Here is a 13,879-nt window from a genome sequence, read left to right on the forward strand (position 1 = left end):
GACTGATTTAATGGGTACAGGAGCTTGTCTCTGCTTTGAGGGAGGATAAATGACCAGGGAGGCTCCTAGATGCCCTCCATCAGTAAACACAGTTAGGAATTCAGGATTGGGTTGAGAAAGAAAAATCTAGGGGGCTCCCACTCCAACCTTGAGAAGGAGCTCATCCACTTATAGGGGCCATAGTGGCAGTCAATTTTGCCAAAAAATCCCTCCAAAGCCAGCACAATTCTCTCGTTGTTTCTTTGAAGCCATGTAAAATCTGTCAATCTATAGGGGGTGATAATGGTATGAGGCTCAATGCCAAACAACAGGACTGCTGTGTCCCTACCGTTGATAATGCAATCAGCAATTTGGTTGACCATGGAATAAACTTGAGGAGTTCCACCCATGGATAAATGGATCCATTGTATGGGCTCGCCCTCTTGCGCCAAGAGAGTGGTGCACAGTGTACTTCCAATGAAAAGATAAAGAGATATGGGGTGTCAGGATCAAAGCTTTTTAGAGTGGCCTCATTTATGGATTGTTGGATTTTAGCTAGAATTTGTAGGCACTGGGGTGGTAACTTTACCCTGGAGGTTAAGTCAAGGCCTCACAAGAGGTCAAATAAGGGAACCAACTCCTCAGTGGTGATGGGTATCCAGGGTCTAAGCCAATTAATTTCCCCTAATAACTTTTGAAGTTGGGGCAGATTATAAGTATCCTGAATGGAAAGCTGAGGCTTAGTGGGCGAAACAGCATCTATAGCTAACGTAGTGCCCAGTATTTTAAAAGATGGAATGTTTTGAATTTTATTAGGGGCCACCTTAAAACAGGGAAAAGGTGAGCAGTCCCCTCCTCAATGACCTCACCACCATTGTACGGGGGTGGAACAGAGGGAGTCCAGAATGGATTAGTTTGTGTTTGTGAGGGTAGAGGGCCTTTACAGGGCCAAGGGGCACTCCCCAAAAGGATCTAGGGAGGGATACAGATGTTCAGATCAATCCGGAGGATCTGTGTGACCCAAGGGCCCGGTATCCAGCTTGGAGTCTGACTGTGCCTCAGGGACTGAGTCAGCAGCCTTGGCCAGGTTTGGAGTCTGGGCCTCCACCACCTTTGTCCTCAGTGGGCATGGGGGAAAGCAGCCCTTTAAGGCAGATACCGTGGGGAGCACTCCCAGAGGGGGGATCTCTCCCTTTTCTATCTGGGCCTGTCTGATTAACTTTTCAACTCTATCCCAAGTACCCCAATCAAAGAGATTGCTCTCCAGAAGCCAGGGTGCGATCTTTAGCAAGCATCCCCATGCCTGGAGAGCTTGACTGTCTGAGAGGTCAAGGCCCCTGCTTTTGAGCAGGACCCTGAGGGAATCTAAAGAGGGGTAGAATTGGACTTCCCCATAATTTATGGGGTACACTCACCCACAGACTGATTGGCCTGTCAGCGAACTTCGTGATAGGCAGCACCTCACATGGGGCACCAATCTGTCGGATCGCTCTCCGACAGGTACGGCACAGGGAGAGAGGCCAGGACCAGCCTGTGTTCCTCTCTCAGGGGCTGAGCGGGATGGTGAGTGTCGGCGACTCAAAAACCACACCGAGTCGGGAGTCTTGTCGAGGCAGGAACTCACTTTATTGCATCAGACATCAACTTATATAGTTTAAGCAAAGGGGGTGTGGAAAAGGGGGTGGGTATAGGAATGTGTCATCTGGGGTGAGGACTGTGGGCCACTGGGAATTTACCACGCCAGTTGTTACTGGGCAGAGGCAATCTTAGATAGGGCCCTGCTGAGTCACCTCCACATGGAAGTGACAGGCCAGAGACAGGTCGCTAAACTTTATTGGGGAGAGGCAGTCCGAGGTCGGGCCCTGCTGAGTCACCTCCATGAGGAAGTGACTGGCCAGAGACAGGTCGCCAAACTTTAGTCCAGCTCAGGAAGTTACAATAGGCCTTGTCATAAGTTATGCCACAATTATGAGGGTCCCGGAGACCCAACAACAGATGAATCCCATTTTATAGTTTGTTCATGTAGGTTTTTTTTTTAAGACAAGGTCTCACTGTGTAGCGTTGGCTGACCTAGAACTAGCTATGTAGACCAGGCTGGCCTCAAATGCCTCTGCCACCCAAGTGCTGCGGTTAAAGGCATGTGCCACCACATCCAGTTGGTCCTTGGGTTTTGACTTTGGACAGATATTGTGACTAGTCCCTTGGAGCTTTTATTTTGTCTTTTTTTTTTTTTTTTTTTTGAGACAGGGTCTCCCTGTAGTCCCAGCTGACCTGAACTCACTATGTAGACCAGGCTGGCCTTGAACTCACAAAGTTCAGCCTCCCTCTGCCTCCCAGTTGCTGGGACTAAAGGCATGCACCACCACACCTGGTCTAGTCCCTTGGAGCTTTACAAATACCAATGCCTGGTCCCATCCCTGAAGCTCTTGATGTAACTGGCCTATGCTAGAGAGTGTTAAAAGTGCTCACGTGATTCTAATGTGCAGCCCTGGCTAACACAGCCTCTTAGACCCTTTTTTGTAGTCTCCTCACAGTAATAACTATAGGAATACTGTAGGTATCAACAGAAATGTTCATGTGATAGAAGCACTCTGCTACAACTGCAAGCAGAACTCCTCAAAATATGTTATTAAAAAGATCTTTCTCATGGTGCCCTGCTTTTCTGGTTTACTAAACATATACCTAGTCTTCATACCCTATAAACAAATACTGGAGTCTTTTGTCTTGCTTTGTAAATTGACTTAATTAAAATTTTGCTAACTAATCCAGTAAATTAGCTATTGTTCTTAATAGTTTCAAAGTTTCAGAGACTGAAAATAGGTCTCTAATAGTGAGGATATCTTGCATGTTTCACTTAAGTTTATTTATTTATTTATTTACTTATTTATTTATTTATTTAGTTAGTTAGTTAGTTAGTTAGTTTTTGAGGCAGGGTCTCCCTGTAGCCCCAACTGGCCTGGAACTTGCTATGTAGATGGGTTGGCCTCAGTCTCACAAAGATCTGCCTGTCTCTGCCTCCCAAGTACTGGGATTAAAGGTATGTGCCACCATGCCCTGCTCGCACAGGTTTAAAATAAACTTTTAAAATTAGTTATACATTCACGTTATATTAGTCCTTTTACATCACTGTGAAAAAAAATACCTGAACAGAGGCTCGAGAGATGGCTCAGCAGTTAAGAATGTGTATTGTTCTTGCAGAGGATCTATTCTGTACCCAGCACCCACACTGGATAGCTCACAACCTTGGGTAGCACCAGCTCCAGGAGATCTGATGCCCTTTTTTTGACCTCCTTGTGCACCTGCACTCACATGCGTGCGCACACACACATAGACACACACACACACACACACACACACACACACACACACACACACAGAGTTAAAACTAAAGTCTTTAAAAAATACCTGAACAAACCAACATAAGGGAGAAAAGCTTTATTTGGCCATGGTTTCAGAGGTTTCAGTCCATGGTCACTTGGCTCTATTTCTGGGCCTGTGGGGAAGCAGGACAGCATATTGGAGGTATATAGTGGAGCAGAGCTGCTTGTCTCATGGCAATCAGAAGCAAAGGGAGACAGAGTACTAGGACAAGACATTCTGTTTAAAGACATGACACCAGTGTTCTACTTCCTCCAACCAGGCCCCACCTCTTTAACAATCCACCCAACTTTAAAACCATCAATGGGTTAGTTGACTAATGAAGACAGAGCTCTCACAATCCAATCACCTCTCAAAAGCCCTCAAAAGTCAGTTGGCAAGTGAGTCTTTACTGTGTGAGGCTTTCGGGTATATTTTTAGTCAAACCATAACACCTGGTTGAAATGTTTAACTGTAAAAGGGATATAGGCAATGGCAAGCTTCATTTCACATCCCTTGCAAGCATTTAAAAAAAACATTGGTGGCTTACTTTTTTGATCTCTTGCATTACAAAAATTAGTTGTATCCTGTCTCTCTTATAATCCTATGAACACTTGACAAAGAGTTCTTAAAATAGACAACATCCTCTAGCAGGAAGCCCACAAAGGAAGGCATCAATTCTATTATGTTCTGCGAACATTTATTGAGCCATACTGTGTGCCTGGAACAATGTTTGCTGTTGTGGTGTAGAAACATGAGTCATATGATTGGAGTGTACTTTTCTTAATTAGAAAGGAGAAGGGAGTAGAATGAAGGACAATGTGTAAGGAAATCTGGTGCTTCGACTTAACCTAGTTGGAAGAGTTGATGGGAAAAGGTTACACCTCTGTCCTGCTGAGGACTGGAGTTAAGGTTGTATTCTTGGCCCTGTCTCTCTAGCAGGGTGGCTCCTAGAACAACAGGAGCCTGTTCACAGCCAAGCTGGCAACATAGGTTCCAAGAATATTTTTGGAAGCTTGGTGTCTATCTTATAGTTTTTGTGGAGAAGGGAAAACTATATCAAGCTTCCTCAATGCTGGAATAGTAAAGAAGCTAGTTTTCAATTAACACTTAAAGACAAGTCTGAAAGGGCCAAATCCCCTTCTGAGTCACCAAGAAGTCATGGAGTGTGCAAGAACAGATGAGCTGAAAAGCCGCTGGAAACTGAGCAAACCTACACAAGCAAGAGCAAGCATCCTGTACACACCTCAGGCTCCCACAAGGGCTTAGGTGGGAGGCACCAAATGACAGGCCAGGGTGTTTGCTAGGAATTGGGCACATTTTATCTGGGCACCCTTTTTCTTCTCAAGCATTGAGAATTAGCTGGGTGTGGTGATGTACAACTTTAGTCTCAGCACTCGGGAGGTAGAAGCAGGTGATTTCTGTCAATTCCAGGCCAGCCTGGTCCTACACAGTGAGTTCCAGGCCAGTTAGTGCAGCCTCTCCCCCACCCCTCAAAGAACTGTGAATTGAACACCGTGCCTGAAATCTGCTCCTGGTCAGAAAATAAAAATGTCCCATCTGTCATTGCAGCCTTTTTGTCTTTCCTCCTCTTCTCTTATGTATCCCAGAGTGGCCTTGAAGTCACTGTGTAGCTGAAGATGACCTTGAAGTTTTGATCCTCTCCCTTCCAGCTCCTGAGTGCTGGGATTACAGGCATGCACCACATCACACCCAGTTTATGTAGGGCTGGGGATCGAGCCCAGGGCTTTGTTTGTGAGAGGCAAGCCCTCTACCAAATGAGCTATACCCCCAGCCTCAATGCTGCCTTTTCTCTTGGTCCTCTCTCCAGGTTTTGAAGACTTTATCTGCTTGAATTTTCAGAACAACATTTATTTTATATTTTAAAATATTTTATTTTATTTTTATTTTATGTATATGCATGTATTGCCTGCATGTCGGATCCCCTGGAACTGGAGTTACAGACAGTTATTAGCTGCTATGTGGGTGCTGGGATTCAACCTGGGTCTTCTGCAAGAACAGTCAGTGTTCTTAACCACTGAGCTATCTCTCCAGCCCCGATAAATTATATATCTTATAAAGATTTGTATCTTGAATATATGAAGAACTCTTACATTCAGTAACAATTCTGTCTGTCCTGTGAACATTATTAAAAAATTGATGATCTGCTGACATAGTCAAATAGTAACTGTCTATCCCACAAGATTCTTCCACCTATATTACTAGTCCTTATATATCTCAAGGCAATTCTTTTTTTTTTTAATTTTTTATGTGTATGTGTGTGTTGCCTGCATGTAGGTCAGATCCAATTAAAAATTTTGCCTGAGATTTCATTCTCTATGCCTCAGGTTTTACTTCTACCATCACTGGGATGCACATTTCCATGTGTCCATTTGATTATTATCCTTAATTTTTAATTTTAAGTGACTATATATATAAATATTTATATATATAGGGCGGGAGAGATGGCTCAGCGGTTAAGAACACTGACTGTTCTGGAAGAAGACATGGGTTCAAATCCAAGCACCCACATGGCAGCTAACAACTGTCTGTAACTCCATTTTCAGGGGATCCAACAGCCTCTTCTGTCTTCCGAGAGCATAGCATGACACAGGTGCACTTACCTACATTCAGGCAATACACACATACACATAAAAATAATAAAATATTTTTAAAAATATGTAAGAAAGATAGTAGACTCTTTTTTTCATTTCCAACCTCCCTTGCTCTCTAATTCTTCCTTTTCCATGTGGCTTGACTCATTGGGGACTTTCAAGAATTCAATTCTTATGGTGTCACGAGCCAATGACACCAACAGAAATACAACATAAGCTCCATATGCATATGTGATTTTTAAGTAGCCACATTAAAAAAGGTAGAAACATTTGACATTCTCTTTTCTTTTTGGGGGGGGGAGCTTTTTGAAGCAGAGTCTCCCTGTAGCCCCAGCTGGCTTGGAACATGCTATGTAGACCAGGCTAGCCTTGAACTCACAGAGATTGGCCTGCCTCTGCCTCCTGAGTGCTGGCACTAAAGGTGTGTGCCACGACGCCCAGCCACTTGACATTAATTTTCTAAAATGCTATCTCAATATGTGAACAGTATAAAATGGCTGCTGTGATATTTTATTGTTTTTGGTAGCAAGTCTTTGAGACACGGTGCGTCTTCCACATTTACAGTGCCTCTCAACTTAGACTGGCCATATTTCAAACGTTTAGGGGCCCATGTAGCATTGGTTAGCACAACGTTGGCATAGGCTATAGTGACACCCTCAGAGATTCCCTAGGTATGTAACCCTCTAGGTGACATTCTAAAGGCACACAGTGATGATCCAGCTGGGAAGGAGCTTAGACTGTGGTATAGGTTGCGCTGATTAAGATAAGTGGAAAGTAAAAGGTTTTCTGTGTGAGGCAGGGGAGATGGAAAGAGGCCATTTGAAGGATGCACAACTTGGTGGAGGGCATGCATCTTGCTATGTGGTGACTTCTGCCTGACTGCTGTTCCTTTTTTTGTCTTTATTCCTCCTTGCCTCTTCCCCCAGCGGTGGTCGTCGCCTGGCCCTGCACCCGGGCCACCGAGGCCTGCTTGCGGGCCTGCCCTGCCGCCTGCACCTGCAGTAGCGTGGAGCAAGGCTGCTCCGTGCGCTGTGATCGAGCGGGCCTCCTGCGGATACCCGCCGAGTTTCCGTGCGAGGCGGCCTCCATCGACCTGGACCGAAACGGCCTGCGCATCCTGGGCGAGCGGGCCTTCGGCACGCTGCCGTCGCTGCGCCACCTGTCCCTGCGCCACAACAATCTGTCCTTCATCACGCCCGGCGCCTTCAAGGGCCTGCCGCTGCTGGCGGAGCTGCGCTTGGCGCACAACAGCGAGCTGCGCTACCTGCACGCGCGCACCTTCGCGGCCCTCGGCCGCCTGCGCCTACTGGACCTGACAGCCTGCAGCCTGTTCAGCGTGCCCGAGCGCCTCCTGGCCGAACTGCCCGCCCTGCGGGAGCTCGCCGCCTTCGACAACCTGTTCCGCCGCGTGCCCGACGCGCTGCGCGGCCTGGCCAACCTGACGCACGCGCACCTGGAGCGAGGCCGAATCGAGGCCGTGGCCTCCAGCTCGCTGCTTGGCCTGCGATGCCTGCGCTCGCTCAGCCTGCAGGCCAACCGCGTCCGTGCCGTGCACGCCGGGGCCTTCGGCGACTGCGGCGCCCTCGAGCACCTGCTGCTCAACGACAATCTGCTGGCCGAGCTGCCCGCCGCCGCCTTCTGCGGCCTGCGCCACCTACGCACGCTCAACCTGGGAGGCAACGCGCTGGGCCGAGTGGCACGCACCTGGTTCTCCGACCTGTCCGAACTCGAGCTGCTCTACCTGGACCGCAACAGCATCACCTTCGTGGAGGAGGGCGCCTTCCAGAACCTCTCGGGCCTCTTGGCCCTGCACCTCAACGGTAACCAACTCATGGTGCTCTCCTGGGCCGCCTTCCAGCCGGGCTTCTTCCTGGGCCGCCTCTTCCTCTTCCGAAATCCCTGGCGCTGTGACTGTCACCTAGAGTGGCTGCGTGACTGGATGGAGGGCTCCGGGCGTGTGGCCCATGTGCCCTGTGCCTCCCCAGCCTCCGTGGCAGGCCTGGACCTCAGCCACGTGGTCTTTGAGCGCTCCTTGGATGGCCTGTGTGTGGATCCCGAGGAACTGCACTTCACCACATACAGTCCACTCCCGAGCCCAGAACCAGTGGCCACCACCGTGAGCCGTTTTAGCAGCCTGCTCTCCAAGCTGCTGGCCCCAAGGGCCCCCGTGGAGGAGGTGGCCAACACCACTTGGGGGCTGGCCAACACTAAGCTGTCTGACAGCCTTCCCTCCTGTGGAGTGGGGGTCTTAGGCTGCAAAGTCACATTTGTCTTTCTTGTCTCCTGCTCAATGCGGCCCAGTATGTGGTATTAGGCCTGTAAAGGGCCTGACCCTGGCACACTTGGGTGGCCCAAACTGCCTTGGCCAAAGGGGGAGAGGAGGAATTTGCTTGGCCAGAATTAGGAGTGTGTGTTAGTGAGGCTGGGAGAGGGAACAGGATGAGGGCCTGTGATAAAAGTTGTAGTTGAGGGTGGAAGAAAGTTTGCCTCCAAAGGTGACCCTAGGCAGAGGAGAATTCTGGAAAGTGCCAAAGGAATAGGTCTAAATTTCTACTCTTCTTACACTGGTGTCCATTGAAAAAGAGAAGAATGAACATGGATTCTCAAATGGAAAGGTGAAGAATGGAATTTCTTAGGACTTCCCACCCTTCTCACACTTTCCAGGCAACGATGCCCACACGGCCTAATTAGAGTAGGAATCCATTGACAGAGTACTCAGAACTGGGCCAATTGTCCCTGAAGAGTAACCTATAAAACTTAATCCCTTTCTTTTCTATGACAGTTCTTTTTACTCCCACACCTAGGGGGACATGGGAAAGAGACTTAGACTCAAGTTGGGTCATGGCTGCTGGGATCTGAGCTGTGTTAAGAGACATTTAAAACAAAGATTCATTTCATTTATGCTACAGTTAATCCCAAGGGTGTCCCTAGTATAGGTAACTTTAAGGCAACAGGGTGTGTTTGGGGGCACTTGTAAAATGCTAAAATCAAAACAGAACAATTTCTCTACTGTAGGACTTTTCTGGGTCTTTCAAATGCTAACATGTATTATGAATCGTGGCAGAAGTACACAACCCTCTTTTCTTAGCATTTCTTTTTTGTGGGAAGAGTGTCCCTAAAACACAGAAATGCTATGTTACCTGGGTAGAGAGTCTCCAGCTGGGTTGATTCCATTAGTATGGAAATTATCATGAACTGCATGCTTAGAGGCTGACAAATGGCCAAGAGAGAAGAAAGCAGCCAGGACCTGGGAAGGGGAGGGGGGATTTAAGAGATTTCTCAGGATGGGATTGGCCAACTGCATGCCCCAGAGCCAAGGTCTCCCAGTACCTGCAGTGAACATTTGGGGCTCTGAACGTGGAGAATCTGGAGGCATAGATGTCAGGTCCCCTGACATACCAGCTTTTCTCAGGGTAGAAGTGAAAAGGAACAGAGGTTGACTGCTTTGTAAGCTTCAAGAATCTGCAGCTCTTTTGGCCACAAGAGCAGGCTTTGCAGGCTGCCTTCTAAATGCTGGCCCTGGGCTGGGGGTGTGGGTCAGTAATAGAATGCTTGCCTGGCATTCATAAGACCCTGGGTTCTATACCCATCACTGAAAAAAAATCTGGTCTGTCACCCTCCCATCTCAATCTATAGTTGACAGATGAACCATCCTGAGCTGACCACAATAGGTACAGGTTCCTAACAGGCCATTAGGTGATCAAGTCAACAAATGTGTCATATATCTGCTAAATACATGCTCAAGTTGTTCTCTATACCATATGCAATGATAGCTGTACTTGTCAACATCCTGCAAATCTACATGTCCTCACATCCTGCGTTCCTTTCTTTGTATTTAAAGAAGTGTTTCTCAAAACCCACATAGACTAGGGTGCACCAAGCTGTTATGGCAAAAGTACTTTTTTTTCTTTTTTGAAAATTACAATATTTTAAATCTTTGAGGATTCATAATGTACTTTTTTTGGTTACAAGGTCTCATTATGTAGCTAAGGCTGGCCTTGGACTCAGCCTCCTCAATTGCTGGGATTACAGGAGTGTACTACAATGTCTAGCAACAGTACTTCTTAAATAATACTAAATTAAAAGCCAGGCGTGGTGGCGCACGCCTTTAATCCCAGCACTCTGGAGGCAGAGGCTCCGGATCTCTGTGAGTTCAAGGCCAGCCTGGTCCACATAGTTCCAGGACAGCTGGGGCTACAGGGAGACCCTGTCTCAAAAAGACCAATAATAATAATAATAATAATAATAATAATAATAAGTTAAAACTGCTACAAGAATATTCAAATAGGCTGGGCATGGTGGTGCATGCCTTTAATCCTAGCACTCAGGAAGCAAAAGCAGGTAGATCTCTGAGACTGAGGCCAGCCTGGTCTACATAGTGAGTTCTAGGCCAGCTGGGGCTACAGGGAGACCCTTTCTCAAAAAAAAAAAAAATTCAAATGGATTTGACCATTAGTGGCTATCAACTCAGTTGAATGGGTAATGACCAGCCTTTAAAAGCAAACACAAGGGGCTGGAGAGGTGGCCCAGCCCTTAAGAGTGCTACTACTCTTACAGAGGATCCAAGTGCAGTTCCCATCATCCATGTCAGGTAGCTCACAACTGCCTGTAACTCCAGCCCTTTTCTGGACTCCACTGACACCTGTAGCCACATATGTGCATTACCCCCCCCCCATACACACATAATTAGAAATAAATCCTTTCAAAGCAAACAGAAGACAAGAAGGGGTTGGAACTGTGGCTCTGTGGTAGAGTGTGTATACTATGTCCGAGGTCCAGGGTTCTACCCCAGCACAGTACCACACACACAAAACAAATCCCAACAGCAACAAAAAACATGATAGACTAGAAAAGTCACAAAGCAAGAGGTATTATGAGAGTAAGCATTGTGTTGTGAAACTTTTAATTTGCATGTATTGTTCAAATTGTGTGTACTGGGTTGCTGTGTATAATTTATATTTTATTATGGGATTGTAGTTTAAAAAATGAAAGTTCCTGGTCTGGCGTATGCATTTTTAAAAATTGTGTGTGTGTGTGTGTGTGTGTGTGTAAATTATTGGGTATTCATGTGCCATGGCTCTTATACTTATGTGGGGAGGTCAGAAGACAACTTGGTGGAGTTGGTTCTCTCAACCATGTGGGTCCTGGGGATCAATCTCATGTCATCAGACTTTACAGCAAGCAACTTTACCCATTCAGCCATCTCATTGGCCCTTGCACATGCATGATTTTAAAAGGTGTTTTACTTTTGGGTCTAGGGAGATGGCTCAGCAGGTAAGAGCATTTGCTGTGCAAGAATGAGGACCTAAGTTCAAATCTTTCTGGTCACCAGCCCCATAAAAAGCCCAGAAATCCCTGGAAGTTGCTGGTTCAGTACTGTCTCAAGGGAATAAGGTAAAGTGTGATAGCGCAGAGTACCTGCTGATACCTGAGCGTGATAGCACAGAGTACTTGCTGCTTTCTTCTCCTCTGGCTTCTAAGCATGCATGGGTGTGCTCACATAGGCAAGTGTATTCCCTTCCACTTTTAAAAACATTTTACTTTGACATTTTCATACCTACAAAAAAATTGCAAGAATAGTAGAATGAATATTTTGGCCATTCACCTAAGTTTCCCAGTTGTTAATCTTTTACCATATTTTATTTCCCTGTCTCTGTTTCTCTCTTCATGGTATATAGTTTATTAATAGTTTGAATTGCAAATACTGTGACCCTCTACCCCTACATACTTAACTGTGTATTTCCTAAGAATGAGGCTATTCTCTTATTCACAATGCCATTCTCAAAATCAGGCTCTTTATCATTGATAAGACATACTTGGAAACTAGAGATGTAGCTCAACTGGTAAAGTGCATGCCTGACATGGATGGATCTCCAGCACTGTATAAACAGACATGGTGGTACATGCCCGTAATCCCAGCACTTGGGAGGTGGAGGCAGAAGGATCCGAAGTTCTGTATAGGCAGCTATTAGCCAGCCTGGCCTATATGAGACTCTGTCTAGAAAAATGAAAACACTTTGTTCTGGGAGTGTACCCCAGTGGTAAAGCACTTGCCTGGCATGCGGAAGGGTTCCGTCTTCAGAACAAGACATACAAAATAAAAGTAAATACATACACTCTGTTGAAATGTCAACAATTGTGAAATAAGTTTTTAAAAATATTTATTATTTTTATTTTATTTGTATGAGTGTGTTGCCTGCATGTGTGTAAGTGCACCCATGTCATGCAACACCTGCAGAGTTCAGAAGAGGGTGTCGGATCCCCTGGAACTGGAATTACGGGCAGTTGTTAACCACCATGTGGGTGCTAGGAAACAAACCCAGGTCCTCTGCAAGAGCAGCTAGTGCTCTTAACCACTGAGCCATTCCTCCAGCCCCATGAAATAATTTTTAAGTAGTCATTTCTTTTACTATTGGTGGAAAATGAGGTTCCTGAATCAGCTTGTTTTCATTTGGTTACAGTACTCAACTCTAAACATGCTCTTTGATTTTCATGTTTCAGAGTAAACTGGTTCTTCAAATATCTTACTTTCCAAATGTGAGAATCTGATGAGATCAGAAATGTTGTTTGTTCAAACCATGTGTTGTGGCCATGGAAACTGAGTTAAGACCTTGAGAATCCAGGAGAGCAGGTCTCCATGTTTGGGTAACCATGGATGTCAACAGTGGATACAGCCTGGGTTACTGAGGAACAAGATGTCACCTTGTGAGGAATGTACTTTCTTCCATCTGGAATGGGTTCAGGAGTCAGCTTCAAAGCTTCGCTCTAGTTCTGCCTGGGTACTTAGGTGGCCAGCTTTTTAAATGAATGTGTACTTGGCTGAACGTTTCTGAACAAATGTCAACATTGAAATAGCTTCCTGGGAGACATTTTTGTGGACATACCTAGTCCAGTAGAATTCTGGGAACATGAGAGCTGCTCACTGCTAAATAGATCAAGAGATGCCTGAATCATAGCCACTATAAACTCTCAGGAGAGCAGAGAGTGAAGAGCCTCCATTTTGAGTTCATTAAGTCTTTTCCTCATCATTGGCTGGTTAGCAAGCACCCTGGGAAATGTTAGGTACCACCAGTTCTGCTAAGGAAAACTGTTAAGATGGGCCACATTCACTGTAGTAACAACTCCCAAACTTCACTAGCTTACTGGAAGTTATTTCTTGCTTATGTTACTTAGCCAGTGTAGGCTCATTAAGGGGGGCTTTCTCCTTGTAGCTACTTAGGGATCTGGGCTAATGAAGGATTCACCATCTCAGGGACATTGCTATTGAAACACAAAACTTCAGCAGTCCCAGCACAGAGGTTGGGAGAATCATGCACCAGTTTGAAATGTTTCCACCCAGATGTGGTACATGTCATTGCTCACATTTCATTAGCTAGAAGAAGCTGCATTTACCTCACTGATACAGGGAAGTAGGGTTCCTCAGGTACCCAGGAAAGAAGGACTGGGAGTATTTGTGAACACTAGTAATTCACCAAGCAAAGTGCTGGTGGCTCTAACTCAGGCTCAAGTTTATCAAGTAGAGCACTTCTCAAAACCCTCTGAAGAAATAGAGACTGTAGGAGAAAGCCCCCAGGAGGATTCTAAACAGAATTTGCACTAGACAATAACAATGCCTCTTTCTATTGGCTCTTTCAAGAAAGGAGAGAGGCTGGGAATGGTGGCACATGCCTGTAATCCTAGCACTTTGAGAGACTAAGGCAGGAGGATAGTTCAAGGCCAGCCTGAGCTACATAGTGAGATCTTGTCTCAAAAAACAAAAATGGCAATCCTTTGCAGCCTTCCTTTCCATCTTGGGCCCAGCGGAATGGCTCCCGCAAAGAAGGATGGTGAGAAGAATAAGGGCCGTTCTGTCATCAATGAGATGGTGACTCTCTGGGAATATACCATTGACATTCACAAACACATCCATGGAGTGAGCTTCAAGAAAC

General features: G+C 46.1%; 1 protein-coding gene across 1 annotated transcript in view; it reads left to right on the top strand.

The window, feature by feature from the left end:
- Nyx (nyctalopin) overlaps positions 1–8,273 on the top strand; it is an 8,540-nt gene extending 267 nt beyond the window's left edge. The window contains 4 exon segments of the mRNA XM_008843210.2: positions 1,401–1,479; positions 3,071–3,107; positions 6,878–8,224; positions 8,227–8,273. Of these exon segments, the coding sequence (XP_008841432.2) occupies positions 1,401–1,479; positions 3,071–3,107; positions 6,878–8,224; positions 8,227–8,273 (1,510 nt within the window).
- Positions 8,274–13,879: the final 5,606 nt, after the last annotated feature.

This window comes from Nannospalax galili, unplaced genomic scaffold, assembly GCF_000622305.1.
Source record: "Nannospalax galili isolate Female #2095 unplaced genomic scaffold, S.galili_v1.0 scaffold270, whole genome shotgun sequence".
Taxonomy (NCBI): Eukaryota; Metazoa; Chordata; class Mammalia; order Rodentia; family Spalacidae; genus Nannospalax; species Nannospalax galili.